Source organism: Oculina patagonica, chromosome 4 (genome assembly GCF_052425735.1).
Source record: "Oculina patagonica isolate OP01 chromosome 4, crgOcupat, whole genome shotgun sequence".
Lineage (NCBI taxonomy): Eukaryota > Metazoa > Cnidaria > Anthozoa > Scleractinia > Oculinidae > Oculina > Oculina patagonica.
In genome coordinates, this window is record NC_135761.1 from 19,294,992 (window position 1) to 19,313,110 (window position 18,119).

Genomic DNA, 18,119 nt, shown 5'->3' on the forward strand with positions numbered 1-18,119 from the left:
TGTCGACGAAATTTCCTCCCCCTTCGACACCAACAGAGAGGTTTTAGCTAAGTTCATTGATGAAGCAATTAACCATCATACCGTGATCATGTCCATTACTGAAATTTCTGGTACAGAAACTACTTTCCTGGACACAGACGTTTAAGGAAAAAATTCAAGCACTTCCAATCACATTTGTCGAGAGAGGTTACCCAGGAAGTCTAGTCCAAAGAACTCTCGCGGAAGTTATTTTTGAAAACAGAAAGCCACGGCCCACCAACCAAAACCTAAAGCAAACAAAAAAGGCCTTTTGAAACGCAATGCCAGACGGCAGTACCAAACTTGAAACATATACTCATGAAAAACTGGCATTTCATTGAACAAAAACCATTGCTCAGAAACATGTTCAAAAATCCTCGCCTAATATCATACAAAAGGGGTAGCGTGAGGTCTCTTTATTATCCAACTACGCTTCGTGGAGTGCAAATAACGCGCAAAACGAGTACAAATATATCACGATATTTATACTTCACAAAACCGGTTTAATGATATTTGTACTCTACAAGACCGGTTTAATAAGTTCCGTATTCCTTTTTTATGCGTAAGTGATTCAAAAACGTTGAAAAGTCAGCATATTTCGGGAAAGAAAACATTGGATATTAAATATCTTGCCTGTATTCAGACCCCATGATTTAAGTGTGTAGTATGGCTGTACATTTTAACTCGTCATTTGATTTTTGACTCGTCCTTCGGGCTTGCCGAAATACTACAAGACTCGTAAAAATATGCAGCGATACTACACACCAAATTATCTAATAAGTTCTATCTACGTTATACTCGCTAGATCAAAACTATGAAAATGACTGATACGCGTCATAGTGTGTGAGAGTTGTGCAGGCCTGTCAACTCATTTTTATCACTGTCAATGCAAGATTTTCAGTGTCAAGCAAATGTCAGGTCTGATTGGGAGGTGACGGTTCCGGATCCCCCGGAATCATCCCCCTGTATCCGCCACTGTCCTTCTTTTCAATTCCGTGAATGACACTGTTTCGTTAGTTATTCGTGACTAAAAATCGGTTCATTACCATACTGTGGGGTCAACTGTGTTCTCAACACTCGACACATCTTATATTAGAGACAATGTGTGTATAACTTGAAGAGCCTTAGAAGACAAATGTGATAATGTTTCTGGATTATTCTTACTGTATTACAAGGCTGCTTTTTCTGTCTTTTGTAAAGTCACTACTGGACGTTTCACACAGAAAGTACATTGGCGTTCATTTCTACATCCTGTTGTTGCTGATGCGAACGGAAGTTAATGAATCAGGGGTTGAAAAAGGCTTGTTTGTTATATACATAATTCAAACATAACCTGAGATTGAACACTTGTTTGATAGGGACGAAAAGTTGAGGACAGCGAAGATAAAGGAGAGTCGAAAGGCAAAATTGAGATCTCTGGCTCCGATTCGGACAACAAGGCGTCTATAAATGATTCTCGAATTGAAATGAAAAGATACTTTTTTGTTTTTTTGTTTTTTTATACATAGATAATTACGTCTCGAGCATAAAACTGAATTATCACAATAGATTTAGATTTATATCTGAAATCTTTTAAACCGAGGCTAATTGTCATTTTATGGCAGTCAAATTTTTGAAAGTCTAAAAAAGTCGCCCCCCCCCCCCCCCCCCCGAAAAAATATTCACGTGCAGTTTGAGCATACTCTTTGTTTACAAATCGTTAGAAATCTACACATTTATTGATAATCAGGATACTTGTAACTGAAACAAAACAGCTATTTAATACTGTTCCTAGACTTCAGCTTTTTTTCAGCTAATACAGAAGTTTCAAATCTGTTGAAACAAACCATTCTGAAAAACAACTGTGCAGTTTTTCTATCCTTACTATACTAAAGTTCTTCTAGAAAGTCCAGTGGATCAAGTGTCACGTGTTTACTGCTGAGCTTTTGGAACCTCTTCAATGAAGATCCGGGACATTGTACTCCAGCCTGTGTATGCGTCAGCAAGCTTCTTGCCAGTGCACTTTCCAACACAGAATCCCACTCGCACCTTTCCCTTGTGAATGTTATTACAGTGACCTTCAATATGGCGGTGACGGTGAAGATCGCTTCTCTTGCCGTTTCCCATGTAGTACGCACTTTCAATAGGCCCTGGAGAGCTGCACTCAGCGTCCTTGAACGTGAAATACCAACGGCTACAGCAGTCGTCACAATAGGCAATCCTGAGGTTACCAGCAAAGTAAACATGTAGGGCAGTGTCCGAGAACTTCTTCGTAAATTCGCAGTTCTAAAGAGATAAGGATAATATAACTCACTGAATTAACCCAGCAACGAAACTGACATAAAGTCCATATGTAATAGTTATTAAACAACCGATACATTTGCGACTTTGGTCTGGATGGAGAGGAGGCTTGTAACTTATAGATATTGAGGACTCATATACAGCGTTTTATTGCAGCGCCTCCAAAGGTGGTTCCAGTTGAGCAGCAGAGAACAAAATGTTACGGCAGTACAGCACGCTTTACCTCGAAGAGAAAAATTCAAATAACACCCACCCTCATCCCCCCGTTTCAGTGTTGGATAGCACAGTCTGCCCAAACTCCTCGTGCAGTACGTTTCAGTTTGTGAGAAAAAGTAGGCAGCAACTGAATTGAAGGCTTTTTTTTTTCATGCCACGTAACATTGCTCAGGGGAAGAGGGGAAATTACTTGACTTTTTCATTTTTCAAGTAAGAAAAACAGCAACTGTGCCAAGGTTTCGTCAATGATTGTAGATCGCGTGCAAAGTAGTAAACGGTAGAAAGCGGAATAACAGTAATGTAAATCAATTGTTAGACGATTTTGTAACTGTTTGTGCATAGGACAATTTAAATCAATGTCGGCAGGTAGCTTCGAACGGCTTCCAACTGTCTGTTTCGTGGCCAAACAATAGGAAAAATTGCATTAATTTCATCGGGGGCATTACGCTAGTGTTAAGATATACGCACAAACCATCAGCTCTGACGAAGCGTACTTTCTTAAAATGATTCCAAAGAGCTACACTGTCTCGACCTGTGCGTACAGCTGATTTATGGCAGCTTTCAGCAGTTTTCAGGTGATAATAAGAGTTTTTCAAAAATGACAAGTTGGCGGAGGAATGTTGCCAGTATGCCTCAGGAAGAACTCGACGTATTACACCGTTGCTAATACTAGGGGTAGTTGACACTAAAAGTGCCCCCGGTCTTTTGATCTTATCTGATTTGAATAAAATGGAAACTTGTTTGTGTTTATTTTTGAGCGGTTGTAAATATGTGCGAAACTGTAGCTTGCCGTTTAGTGTTACGAGGTTGAGTGGCTATCGCATCTGGGTACTGGGTGAGGCATTGATGGGCAGTGAGAAGTTGAAGATAGCTCAATTTTATTGTAAAATATTTATTTATCTTTTAATTTTAAAATACTACACTGTAACAATTTTTTAACGTGGCAGTCGAGTTTTTGGCAAGGTAAGGATATCTTGGATTTTGTTGCCATCGAAATAGATTACAAAGCTTAACTTGCTACTGTAGAGCAAGTTGGTTACGATCACGCGCTGGAATGAAAGATTACAAAAGCCCAAAAACTCGACTGCCACATTAAACTTCTCTTACACAAGCTCAAAAACTCGACTGCCACGTTAAGGATACCATCAGGGTTGTCTCACTTCAAAACACTGTAGTGCGTCCGGGTTGAATTGAAGATACATAAAATCCTATATTAAATTAAAGCTCATAGAACTGGCTATCTAAATATTTCATCCATTTTGTGATAAAATAAATTGTTGATTTTTTTTTACGAGGTCTAAATACGAAAGTCGGAATCGGCTATTGAAAGCTTTAACTTACAGCGAATTTTAAAATTCGCTAATTTGATTTGTTCAAGGGTTTCCGCTCCCAAAGTGCTAAAAAATCGTGTCGGCGTTTTGTCGTCTTCGATTACAGTAAAAAATCACCGAGCATTTTCGAAGAAGGGCTAAAAAACATGGATTGATCGTACAGAAAAGCCTCTCAACGCAAAAGTTTTTATAAATAAAACAATCGCCAATATGTTTTTGTTGCTGACATATTGAAGAAATTCCTCTGAAAATTTGAAGTCAATTAAACAAAATCCCTTGGAGTTTTAGCTATCATGCGAAAAATATACTCGAGAAAATAGCGTGTAGATCTATCGCTTCGCAAACACGTTCTCAGATGACCGGGCCATCTCCTGGGGGAAATGTTCACGCAATTCAATCTTCGCACAAAGCCTCGAATTTCTCCTAGAAGTGCAGCGACCGAATACAAAGCCCTGACTAAAAGATCAAACGTTTTCATCAAGTATCGCTTTAGGGCCTGTTTATATGGAAGAGAGTTGTCCCTGGTAGGAGGGTTACCCTTCATACCGAGCCACCCCAGGCAAGAGAGCTTTTCATACGTTTCTTTATAAATAGCTGCGAACTGTTTATATGAGAAATTGCAAAGTTGGCTCGGGGGGCAGGGTGACCCTGGGTGGCGGGTCACTCGCTTTGAAGGTAGGGTGAGCCAACTTTTTTCCATATAAACAGTTTGGTTATTTTTGCCTCGCCTACCAGGGACAAGTTGACACATACGGAGCATGCGCAAATGCTAGAATCGGCCAAAACAACATCGAAGTCGGCGGAAAATTTGTCTAAAATGGTCTTTAAAAAAGGCAGCCTTAATACATATTTCAAAATAACTCTCGCCAGTCTTTTGAACCAAGAGGGCCAAGTTTTGGCTCGGTCAACAGGGACAACTTTCTCATATAAACGCTCGGTAAAAGATAGCTCGGGGGAAAGGGTTACCCTCCTACCAGGGACAACTCTCCTCCATATAAACAGGCCCTAAGGCGTTCATTCCCGACCGACAATAGCTTATAATTGTTGTGTGATAATTACATGCGAGTCTGCCGATGTCACGTAGGCTCTTCGGTTGACACATTCTAATTAGCTTTATAGGCACTTAGCGGACTAAAACGTTAAGTTGAAAGAATACGTTTTTGTCGGAAACTCGCGTGCGTTTCAAGTTTTTTAAATAATTTTTTGGTATATCGGATATAAATTTAAAATCTTTCATCCGGCTTGAAAATTTTGAAAAAAAAAAAATCACCCCTTAAAGGTATACGGTATATATCTCGCCAAAATATGATCCACAACATGTGCGAGGTGAGAGTTGAGGAGTTGTTGTATCTTTTTGGTGTAAAGCTATCGACCGGCCAAAAATAAGTTTGCCCGAGCAATAATAAAAATAAAAGCTCCATTTGTGGGCCCAGTTCTCGGCCACCTTGGCCCAGTTCTCGGCCACTAAAAAGCTTGTGCGTAATTATCTGTAAAAAAAATGCTCAATTAATTTTCACAGTTATAAAATCACTCTGTAAACCTATTTATGTTATATCGATCCCAAATTATTTTTATGAGGCTTTGTTTTACTTTAGAAAAGAAGGATTTTAACGCGCCTAGTTGCCTATGTGCAGGTTCTGGCAAAACCGCATTGTGTGACCCGTGCATTTAGATGGTTTATTTTGCAGTGAAAAGGTCTTGAAAGATTTAGGTGTTGTAGAAATAATAGACAAGACAAGAGTCAGCTCAAAACTTAGAGATAAGATTGAACTTTATTTTTAAAACATTTATTTCTTTCATTCTGGCAGCAGCAGATGAAATTATATTAAAAACCAAGCGCTAAGCTGTGATAGCGAGCAGGGTGGCCGAGAACTGGCAAATACGCAAACGTCGCAAGAAAAAATTTCGAAGTATAAAATTAAGACCAAAAAATACAACGGTTCAACGAAAAGTTAACTAAAGCAGAAAGCTGAATTATTCTACGTTTCACATGCCAAAAATTAGCTCGTATGGTGGGGGCTTTTGGATAAAATACGAATTTAACTACATCCATGAATTTTAAGGAGCCGTAAACAAACAAATTTTTCGGGAATGCAAATTCACCTACCTCCGCGTAAACTCGACTTGTGAGCTTTCTATATCGAATTGAACGATCAAACTCAAGATACTTAAAGCACATGAATCAGTCTATCGTTTGAAGGAAATACCTTTTTCTTTTAATTCAACTGGAGTGTGAAAAAACGCGTTAAACACAAAGTGGCCGAGAACTGGACCCGACCGAGAACTGTGCCCCATACTGTACTGATATTCACCATTGTGAAATTGCACTTACTTTGACAAGTTAAAGTTATTTTTGTAAATGAAAAAGGTAACGTCATTGATGTCACGCAGTGTTTTTTTTAGCAAACTAGATGGTTTGCTGGTTTCTGACTATGAATGGGGGTGTGATCTTGCGGTATATTTTTTGAGCCTGACTCCGCCGTAAAACTTTTTTAATCGGGCGTGGCCGATTTATAGTTTACCCTTTGGTCGTCCTAGAGCGTAGTCTCCTGGCGCGGCCAAAAAGACGGGGATAGCTTGGGGTTGCTACAAAACCGCTACGGGTGACGCATACCGCAATGGTTTTCATTTTAGTTTTGACAGGAAATCGTTGCAGGTACACTTGGTCGACTTTTGGGTTAATGTGTAATCAGATTGTGTTTTTTTGCTTCGGCGGAAGGACAGAGAAAAAAGCTTACGGGGCAAAGTACAGTATGGGGCCCAGTTCTCGGCCACTTTTGACGTAAACTTGTATTTCTTACCTCAGAAGAACCGCAGGAACTTGAAATTTCTCCCAGAGCTAGCTACATTATTCAGCTTTTTTGGTGTAAAGCTATCGACCGGTCAAAAATTAATTTGCCCGAGCAATAATAAAAATAAAAGCTCCATTTGTGGGCCCAGTTCTCGGTCACCTTGGCCCAGTTCTCGGCCACTTTTGACGTAAACTTGTATTTCTTACCTCAGAAGAACCGCAGGAACTTGAAATTTCTCCCAGAGCTAGCTACATTATTCAGCTTTTTGGTGTAAAGCTATCGACCGGTCAAAAATTAATTTGCCCGAGCAATAATAAAAATAAAAGCTCCATTTGTGGGCCCAGTTCTCGGCCACCTTGGCCCAGTTCTCGGCCACTTTTGACGTAAACTTGTATTTCTTACCTCAAAAGAACAGCAGGAACTTGAAATTTCTCCCAGAGCTAGCTACATTATTCAGCTTTTTGGTGTAAAGCTATCGACCGGTCAAAAATTAATTTGCCCGAGCAATAATAAAAATAAAAGCTCCATTTGTGGGCCCAGTTCTCGGCCACCTTGGCCCAGTTCTCGGCCACTAAAAAGCTTGTGCGTAATTATCTGTAAAAAAAAATGCTAAATTAATTTTCACAGTTATAAAATCACTCTGTAAACCTATTTATACTATATCGATCCCAAATTATTTTTATGATTCTTTGTTTTACTTTAGAAAAGAAGGATTTTAACGCGCCTAGTTGCCTATGTGCAGGTTCTGGCAAAACCGCATTGTGTGACCCGTGCATTTAGATGGTTTATTTTGCAGTGAAAAGGTCTTGAAAGATTTAGGTGTTGTAGAAATAATAGACAAGACAAGAGTCAGCTCAAAACTTAGAGATAAGATTGAACTTTATTTTTAAAACATTTATTTCTTTCATTCTGGCAGCAGCAGATGAAATTATATTAAAAACCAAGCGCTAAGCTGTGATAGCGAGCAGGGTGGCCGAGAACTGGCAAATACGCAAACGTCGCAAGAAAAAATTTCGAAGTAAATTAAGACCAAAAAATACAACGTTCAACGAAAAGTTAACTAAAGCAGAAAGCTGAATTATTCTACGTTTCACATGCCAAAAATTAGCTCGCATGGTGGGGGCTTTTGGATAAAATACGAATTTAACTACATCCATGAATTTGGAGCCGTAAACAAACAACTTTTTCGGGAATGCAAATTCACCTACCTCCGCGTAAACTCGACGTGTGAGCTTTCTATATCGAATTGAACGATCAAACTCAAGATACTTAAAGCACATGAATCAGTCTATCGTTTGAAGGAAATACCTTTTTCTTTTGATTCAACTGGAGTGTGAAAAAACGCGTTAAACACAAAGTGGCCGAGAACTGGACCCGGCCGAGAACTGGGCCCCATACTATACTGATATTCACCATTGTGAAATTGCACTTACTTTGACAAGTTAAAGTTATTTTTGTAAATGAAAAAGGTAACGTCATTGATGTCACGCAGTGTTTTTTTTAGCAAACTAGATGGTTTGCTGGTTTCTGACTATGAATGGGGGTGTGATCTTGCGGTATATTTTTTGAGCCTGACTCCGCCGTAAAACTTTTTTTTTATTTAGCAATGTCGATTTTCATTTCTGAACAATTGGTCGTCAAGTCGTTTGTCACAAAGAGTAGAATGTTTGTACAGCATGTTTTGGAATTATTTTAGATTTGGTTAGTAAGACGCTTCTGAAGACCTGAGCAAAACATTGCGAATGTACAGTATTAATAGGAACTTGAATGGAATTTTTCACAAGTTGGATAAAGGTATCAACTGAAAAAAATGGAATTCAAAATGAGAACTTGGATTTTGTTGTAATTAAATTTTATCGCGGATTGGATGCATAATATCACGGCTTTGAAAGTCTTCAAATAATTAGAAAGGTTCCTTTCTTCCTTTTGATCTTATTGTTATTTTCATGTATTGATTATTCGAAAAAGGTTTTCGTTGATACGAAAAAAAAACGGGTTTTCACTGAATTGCTTGAAGTATTTTTAGACGTGATAATATTGGCTTAATCAAATTACATTGTGCACGAAATATTTGTTATTCTTTTGTCTTGAAACTTTGAGGAAATTGAAATTTTTGTTTGACAGTAGTGTATGAAAGGCATTTTATAGAACTGAATAAAAAATAAGAAACATTGATAAAGGTTATTTCAAAGATTTATTTTGCCTGATTTTGAAGGGTTTCAGGAGTTTTAAAGAGTGCTGGTAAACGGCTGTATGTTGTTTGTGATTACGGATCTTATTTAGTTTCGAACGCTCTAATTTTTGAAAGGTTAAAACAAGTTAAAACCGGGCGGTTTCATGAGTTTTTTGGGTAGAAAGGTACGGTGGTGGTCAAAAAAAAATGTTTAGAAAGGAATGACTGTAGTAGCACGTAAGTCGGAGGTTTGCGTGAGTCACGGGGTATAGTATGCGTGAGCTGGATTTCCGGCGTCATAACGGCATGTTTTGTTTACTGAAAGATACACTCGACGTTTAGTTAGCTTAGTCGGCTTGGGAAACTATTTTAAAAATGAATGTTGTAATAGTTAATTAATAGTAATCTAGAATTAACCCACTCTCGATTGGAGTCTGTTCTGGATTCGCGCTACCTTTTCGCCGCGAAGGAATTTTGTAAAATTTCGCTAGTGGAAAGAGGTACTGTAAGAACAGTATCAATAACTCAAAAGGAGGAACTTCTTTGTAGCTCTGAATTAAGACGTATGATAAAATTTTAGAATAAGAAACTTTCGATATATGATTTTCATATTGTTTTTGTCAATTTCCTTTTGTGGCAGATTTTTTGAGAATCAGCTTTTCTTTCGTGTGATGACAGACACAGGACAGAACGAGAGGTGGATGAGAAAGATGCCGAAGATGAATAGGCACCGAAAAACGACAAGAACCGTCAAGGACTTATTAATCGGGCGTGGCCGATTTATAGTTTACCCTTTGGTCGTCCTAGACGATAGTCTCCTGTCGGCTAAAAATGACGGGGATAGCCTGGGCCAATCGGTTTCATTTCAGTTTTGACAGTAAATCGTTGTAGGAACACTGGGTCGACTTTTGGGCTAATCTGCAATCTGTTTCTCTTCTTTGCTTCGGCGGGAGGACAGAGAAAAAAGCTTAAGGGGTAAAGTACTAATAATCACCATTGTGAAACTGTAGTTGCTTTGACAAGTTGAAGCTATTTTTGTAAATAAAAGGGGTAACGTCATTCATGTCACGCAATGTTTTTGTGGGAAACTTTGAAACTAGACGCTTTGCTGGTTTCTACAAATAGCAGTGTGATCTGGCGGTACATTTTTTTGAGGCGGACTCCACTTTAAAACTATTTTTTATATATTTAGCAAGAAGGGTATGTCGATTTTCATTTCCGCACAGTTGGGCGTCAAAGTCGCCTGTCACAAAGAGTAGAATGTTTGCACAAGATGGTTTGGATATATTTTAGATTTGACTAGTGACGTTAGTAAGACACTTCTCAAGACGACAGCAAAACATTGGCAATGTACAGTATTCTTGTGAACTTGAATGGAATTTTTTACGAGATCAGTAAAGTTATCGAATGAAAATTATAATTAAATACCAATTGAATTTTAGATGAGAAATTCCGGAAGTGACATCTGTGTTCAAAATAGGAATTTTTGTACAACTTAAAGTTCCGAAAAAAAAGACCACATGTTTTGTAAAAATCACAGACAAACATGATCAGGAAAACAAAACAGGCCAATGGGTTTTATTCACGAAAATACAACTTTCTTAAGAAAGAGTTTGTAAACAAGACAATGGAATCGAATTACATTTCACACGAAATTTGCATACATTTGAACTTGCAAAAAAAAAGTATCTCTGCCGAGACAGACCAGTTGCTCACAACTTGTTGTTCACCAGTTGCTATTACAGTAATGGTATGAAACAAATACCTAATCATTGGTCAATAAGTTGTGATCATTTTCTTGACAATAGTAGTTACCTGATTAGGAGTTGTATACTGTTCCATTAAAGTGTAAGGGCTGGAAAATACTGAAATGTGTCAGCCACCTAAAGCGTTGGAAAAATTGGTCTTCCGGTAAAAACTCCGCCTTTATTAAGTATTGCGAAAAGGCTGCACTTTGCTAAGTGTTACAAATTTATATTTTCTAGACGTCTAGTTCAATCGTTTATTTGTATTGTGCGAAATATATTTTTATAAATTGAGACCATTATGTCATTACGTAATAATGCAATTTTGAAAACATTCCAGATTTTCATTATTAAATAGAAACACGAAAAATTCAAATTTGGAGAAACAAGCCTGTCAAAATGACGTTGCCATGGTGATTTCAAGTTACTGGCACAATAACTAATCCTACCAAATTATTGCGAGATAAATTTTAGATAAACGCGCAAAGTTTGGCAGCGTTTGGTTGAATCTTGAAAAAGTTATAAGCGTCCATAGTCAGCGCGGGCCTCAAAGGCCCCCTCCCCCAGGCCTGAATAGGTTTAAGTGACTGTTTTCCAGTGATTTTTACTGTACTGTACCCTGCCTTTCAAGTCAAAACAGATAGCTAATTATTAAGCGCCCGATTTTAAGCTTCTCAAGCTTCTCAAGCTTCTTGTTTAATTTCTTTTGTTCCCCCGAGTTGGTTTTATTTTGCTATGGATTAACTGATTAGCTATTGCCGTAAGTTGATTTTCTTTGGCCCTATAAAGTCGATATCTTCTGACCACTTGCCGTGAATGTTCTGTCAGATGAGAGTTATTTCTTATTGCTGTGAGTTTATACCGACTTTAAGCCGTAAATTATCTGCGCAGAAAAACATTCAAACAGTATATATGACGTCTTTTGATTTGCTGAACGACGACAATGCAGAAAGCTCGAGCAAAAATAATTTATTTAAACTTAATTTTTCCTGAAATTATGTTTATATACCCCTTCTAGATCTAGCTCGTGTGCGAACTGTGAATACAAAATGACCCCCACCCCCCTTTTTAAAGGTGTTTCAAGCATTTTTTTTGCCTTCACTAAGCTCACTTTTACACTGAATAGTTATCCATTCTCATTCATTAAGTATGCCGCTCATTGTCTGGCGTGGTTAAGTTATGGGAAAAATATTGTGGCCGAGGCAATGAGCGACTGGGTGCGAAACCGACGCTAGCTATTTACACGTCGCCGAAGGGGAGGTGGGAGGGTCGAAAATTTTACCTTACTTACCGGCTAGCGAATTTCTTTCGAAATGCCCCGAATCGAAGCATCCGGATCTTTAAATAAGGAGACATTGCACATGGTAATTTATCACTTTATTACGTAACCAACATTCCACAAACAGGGTTATGTAATCCACGCATTCTGGAATTTCGCGGCATAATCATGAATGAGAATAGCTACACTGACTAGAGATGTACGTTCAAATTTGTTTCAGCTGTGCACACGGAAAGAGATAAAAAATGTCCACCGATTTATCCCACAAAATTTGCGTACGAGAGCAACCCATTTGAGACAAGATAATACAAGCAAGAAAAGTGAGACGGGAATATTTTTCCACGAAATATATTGACGTGTCTCTTGTGGAAAACGATAGGAGGATCGCGAAACTATTGTTTACTCTAAGAAAGTAGAGAATAAACTCTTAACAAATTTTTAGTGTTCTGCCTCGAGATTATTACTTTTGTTGTATCGTAAGACATTCATTTTAGCCATGAGCAATTTAAATTTGTCTTGCACCTAAATCTATATATTAAAATTCAATAGTAACGTACACTCAAGAGATAGCCTTCCTCAAGTGAACAGAAACAAATGGGAGGAACCTTGTCAAATCCATTGTACATCCGAAAAACACTCACCTGGATCACACCTGAGTCTTTGCCGTTGCCACTTTTCCAAGTGCATTCTTTCCAGTTCATGTGCGAGGAAAGATGAGGTGTTCCTGGAGTTCCAGTGTCACCTTTCTCCCCTCTCGCTCCTTTTTGGCCGGCGGGGCCCTGGACACCAGGTTCTCCCTTTACTCTTCTCTTTCCTTCTGCACCAGGTGGTCCTTTGGGCCCAGTCTTTCCCGGACTGCCCTGGTCTCCTTTGGCCCCCTCGCGTCCATCACGGCCAGGTGCCCCAGGGGAACCCGGCATGCCATGCGTACCGGGAATTCCATTTGTCCCTGGTTGTCCACTACAGCGAAATGGGACCTATGTTGGATAATTACATAAATAAGAGTGAATCGTCCGCGTGGAACTAAGTTATGTGCAAGCTATAATGTCAGGTCGACGTAAAATAGGAATGAAATCTTCTAAAAAACAATGGCGTTTAGAAGCGATAATATTGGTTCAATATTTGCAGTGTTTTTTTCTTGCGATGACTATCTAATATTCCTCTGCCAGCCTTCATACAGCGCAATAGATTATGTTACATAGCTAGAATAAGGTCACAGAAAACAACCACAACAAAGAATGGCATATACATAACCTATCACCTACTGTCTAAAATGTTAGGCGCGTAGATTTAAAAGTAGTTATTAAACAGCATGGAATGACGAAACAAACTAATGAAATAAATGCATATTTCAAGGTGTTGTGTGTTTTGCGGAGCTATTGCATAGAATTAAATTTATGAAGATATATATATATATATATATATATATATATATATATATATATATATATATATATATATATATATTCAGATTTATTTTAGTTTAGGGGGCTACTCACTTTATTGTCACATGGTTTGCTGCTGGCATTGCTGACAGTCGCAGAACTCAAGATGATCAGCACCAAAAGCAATACACATATCATGATCCGCGAGCTCTCCATACGAGATTTTCCCATCGGTATCTTTGAATCTGTGGATATATTAATTTACAAAATGGTCATGTACACGTACCGAGTACACAGAATACACTTGGCTTTTGAGTGATCGATTATTTTTTTTATTATTATTGATTCCCGGGTATTGCTGCATTTTTTTCAATTAACCCGAGCAAGGCAAAATTACTTCCTCTGCAGTTTACGGTAAGTTTACAAGATAAAGTGCCTACCTTCCTCAGAGTACAGCAGTAAACATCTGAATGAAATAATATTCATCAATCTATCAAAGTATTTTATCTTAATCTATTCTTGATTAAGTTTCGTGTTAAAAACACGTTTACTAGCCTATTACGTGCAAAACGTTGAAATACGTCGAGCAATTTAATTGGTCCGATCATTTCTAAATTGACCAATGACAAGGAGTGTGACATTTTTGCTTACTTTGTTTTGTTTTACCAAGTTTCACGTTAAAACAGGTTCGAGTATGACGTGTTAATCATTTGCAAAATAGTGCAAAGGCGAAAATCAACTTAGTTTGCCTTTTTTGTGTGTATCTGACTTCAATTTTGTCTTTGAATATATTGACCACACGTAAATAAGGAGAAACCGTTCGATTTAACACTGAATTAAAGGTTTTTTAATGACAAAAAAAATTGTTAAACAAGCAAATCTGTTTGGGAAATTGGTGTGTTTCCTTATTTAAACGTCGAGGCTACAAAACTAGCTTCACAAGTTCAAGGATCATGACATGAAAGAAAACTCAATTATTTCAGAAAGCAGTTCTATACGGTTGGAAAGTTATAACCCCTAAACGCGCTCTGACTGATAGAACAATGTACAGATTTTTCTTTTTGCACCTCTTCAAAATGCATATCGGTTAAACAAATGTGATGTGTTTCTAGGAATGATTGTAAATCGCTGTAGAAACACTTTCCCTTCTTTTCCCTAGTACTAACATGATGTAAGTAACATTTTGAAACTACTGAAAACTGAGTGGATAAATAAAATCGATCTTCGATTCGCTTTAGAAGTATTCGCACCGAAATGACCTAAATACCTGTGAAACTGGGTTATCTTAGTTTTTGTTTGTTTCAATCCGCCATTAGTCTAAAGCAAAGTGGAAGGAGAATTTTTTCAACATTGAATTCTCTAGCCTAAAGTTATTTGAATCATTTACCTTCAAAGTAACTAAGGTGGACCTGTATCCAGCTCTGAATAGAAACAGGAAGCTAAACAGGGAAGAAGAGAGAGAAGAAAAAACGAGTGTTAGCTACTAAGAGTGAAAGAATGTAAAAAATAATATTGGGAGCGGAAATGCGAGCTTACTGCCTCAACTTGTACAATCCTTTCTTCTCGTTGCTCAGGACTGAAATGAACTATTTTATTCTTCGTCATCAAGCAAACGTTTTCGCTTCGTTTATTGATTTGAGGTTCTTGTAAGAACAAGTTTGTGAAGCATCATACATATTAAGATCTTATTTTCATTCTAACACGCAACGCTATTCGCTAGAACCGTTTGCTTACCCTTCGATTTGACCAATGAAATGAAATGTTTTATTCCTGCATTTTCTAATTACGTTTATTTTATTTTATTTGGTTCTAAGGAATTTCTGCGAGTAGGCTTTTGTTCCGTTTCTCGATAAAAATAACTGTACTTCAGATGATGGAGTTTGCTTCTGTTTGCCGCTAGTTTGAGTTTCTAGAATTAAATAAAAGTTTATTAACTGCATGTATAGAGTATAAAGCTATAGTTGATCAGATGACATGGTTATGAAACACAGTTATGAATCGGCGTTATCTAAGCGAAGCGCGGCTCTTGTTTATAAACAAAGTTTAAATCTAGACGTTGAAATTCGTTATTATACGAGCGAAATTACTTATATTACTCATATATAGTATATGACTGTCTTCATGCACTCACTGTTTATTACAAAAATGACAAAATTTTGGTTTGAAATGATCGCGTCATAATCCCAAACTTACGAACTGCGTTTCTGTTAAATTCTGATTTTGTTTTTTTCCACCGAAAAAGTCAGTCACCAAACTGAATCTAGACCTGCAGGTATGCCTGAAACGTTTGTTTATAGTTGCGTAATCAATTTCACTGCTGTTGTATCACAGTATAAAATCTGCACTGAAATTGCTGTATTAAGTAATTAACCTATACTGTCGCGCCAAGCTAAACTTGTATTTGACCCTTTTTATAAATCCAAAACAGTGGTTAAAAGACCTGAGCTTTACACGATGCATGTTGTGTAATATTGAAAGATTTTTTGTGCTAAACAGTCACATATGTTTTTGTGAAAATGATTTTACTCTTACTGAAATGTTAAAAATCTAAGCATGCTAAATTAGCCAGAAGAGGTAACGGCTGTCGGTTAATGTTTATCCGTATATATCTCGACTACAGTTTAAGGTGCGCAAATCAGTCGATTTAGGAGCCTTTTTTCTCTTTCTCTGAATCTATAGACGTACTGCAGTAAGTTTCATACGTTCTAGTTAACACTAAATCATTTACCTTTGAATTCTAAACTCAGCGTCTGTGTCGTCTGAGCAGAAACAGAAAGCTAAACGGTAGAACAAAAAGAACGAATGTAAGACTTAACGTATAAACCAAAAAAGAAATTAAATAAAAGATAAAAGAACAACAAGCTTACATCGTAACTACTCCAACAGCTGAACAAGGTTTCTTGCTTCCTCTATCAAAGTTTGTTTAGTGAGCATGAGTTTCTCGTCGAACAAGTTTGTAATTAAAAGCAACAAACACACCACGTATACGTAATTTCTGTATTTTTTTCTAACACTCAATGTCATTCGCTATCTATATGGAACGGTTTGTTTAGTCGTCAATTTGGCCAATAGGATGAAGCCTTTCATCCGTAAGTTACTTGTCACTGCTGTTATGCAATTTCAAACAAACAAACCAAAACCGTGCTGAAGAACTTTCAATTGCGAACGATAAGAAATAACTGTGTCATCCTTTTCGGCTAAAAAATAGTTATAGTTATTAAATTTGTTTCAAACAAAAAAATGATTACTGCGTGGAACACTCAGAGTCAATTTTTCGTTTACAAGCGAGTTTCATCTATCAGTGTTCTAACTACGTGAAATGTCAGTCCAGAAATTCGATTGAGAGTTCTTCCTATTGGTCCAAATTGTCCTGCCCTATATCAGCCGCCCTTAACTGGCCTGCCAACTATACTTGCATTCAACCTATATACTGCGACAGTCCTTTCATGAGACTATCGGTTCATACAAAAATCACATCCCTTTCGAAGGAAAAAAACACTTTAGTTTTGCTTTGATATACAACTGATAATTTTTCTTAACCTAAATTATAAAATGAATGTTATGCCATCCAGGCAGTAAAAAGTGGTGTGCTCGATTCGTCGTGCTAACACACACACCGAGTCAAAATATGCCATGGCCTGTAACTAAAGATAACCGAACGACTGTAAGTACCTGACAAGTCCTGGTCGAATTATTATTTTAAACAGACTGAGTATATGATTATTAATTAAAAATTATAATATTATCTTAAAAAAATCAACAACTTGCATCTTAAGGCTTGCTTGTTTCGGATGTAAGCAAAAACTAACCCAGTCAGTTTGGGTAAGAGACATTTTTTTACTGAAGAGGCTGGCTGACCTATTAAAAGCAAAATTCAATATACGAAAGGAGGCATTTACGTTCAACTTCATTTTCATTAATATTAGAGGTAATGTTTACAAATAATTTGAACACATGCTCGCCAAGGGATAGCGCGCATTTACTGACCAAAGAGGAAAGAGGACATAAGCGAAAAAAAAAAAAGACGACAATCGTACCTGTAAACACTTTCTGAAGTCTTCTTTCCATGATAAGAATACATCGAAATGCGCGCTTGGTCGTTTTTCTTTCATGTTGGCTTTATGACTACTAGAATCTTGTTCCTACCAGTTTTTTATTGACCAACAAAACTATTGTTTTTAATTGTTCATTACTGACATTAATGCCAAAATCTTGTCACGATAATTCTCTTCTATATCCAATGAAAGATGTGATTTTTGGATTTAAGTGCTTTTCAAAAATGTCTAGTTTTGAAAACGAAAACAATAGTGAAGGATGAAGTTTGTTTATACTGTAACCTTTAATTATTCAGTTTCGACCATTTTTTGTGCATTCTTAATCGCAAACGATGTTTGTTTGGGAGATGAAATATAAACAAACTCTATACAAACCATTATACATCAGATTTGGGCCGTCATTAGTTTAATATTTTAACAAGACATCGAGATAAATAGCGAAATGTCCGATAGCAGAAAGAAAAAGCCCCTTTGTATTTAACTCTGAAACCCTACAACTTTGTCATATCCCGGGTTCAAATCGTTATTACAGCCCTAAAGTTCGATATATAAAGCTGTATATTTATCCTGCTTCGTACTATGTATTTGCTAGTAAGTGTCTGAGGCGAAACACGTATCAGTCAAGGGCATCGATGGGATGATGGGGAATCTTTTCTCGCTCAAGAGCCTATGGTAGCGCTTTCATTCTCTTCTGGCATAAAGAGTTTACACGCGGAACAACCAAAAAATGTCAAGTGCTTCCACGCGTGGTGTTCATTGAGTAAATATTTTGATGGCGAATGTTTGATTTTTAATTCACGAGGCTTGTTCAACACAATTGAAAATATAATTTAAAGTAAAGAAGC

At 37.4% G+C, this 18,119-nt stretch overlaps 1 protein-coding gene across 1 annotated transcript; it reads right to left on the reverse strand.

Moving 5' to 3' along the window:
• Positions 1-1,808: 1,808 nt before the first annotated feature.
• On the reverse strand, positions 1,809-16,124 carry LOC144651866 (uncharacterized). The gene is made up of 5 exons (XM_078511917.1): positions 16,087-16,124; positions 15,948-15,996; positions 13,334-13,464; positions 12,476-12,811; positions 1,809-2,283 (listed from the first exon to the last, which is right to left on the reverse strand). The coding sequence occupies exons 3-5, from the start codon at positions 13,448-13,450 to the stop codon at positions 1,930-1,932; spliced, it is 807 nt and encodes a 268-aa protein (XP_078368043.1). The 5' UTR covers positions 13,451-13,464; positions 15,948-15,996; positions 16,087-16,124; the 3' UTR covers positions 1,809-1,929.
• Positions 16,125-18,119: the final 1,995 nt, after the last annotated feature.

What these genes read in the sequence shown, in the direction of transcription:
- LOC144651866 (XM_078511917.1), bottom strand. Translation starts at nt 13,450, where the DNA reads ATGGGAAAATCTCGTATGGAGAGCTCGCGGATCATGATATGTGTATTG. An exon ending in GCAAACCATGTGACAATAAA is followed by an intron (nt 12,812 to 13,333) that starts GTGAGTAGCCCC and finishes TATCCAACATAG; the next exon opens with GTCCCATTTCGCTGTAGTGG. An exon ending in AAGACTCAGGTGTGATCCAG is followed by an intron (nt 2,284 to 12,475) that starts GTGAGTGTTTTT and finishes TTATCTCTTTAG; the next exon opens with AACTGCGAATTTACGAAGAA.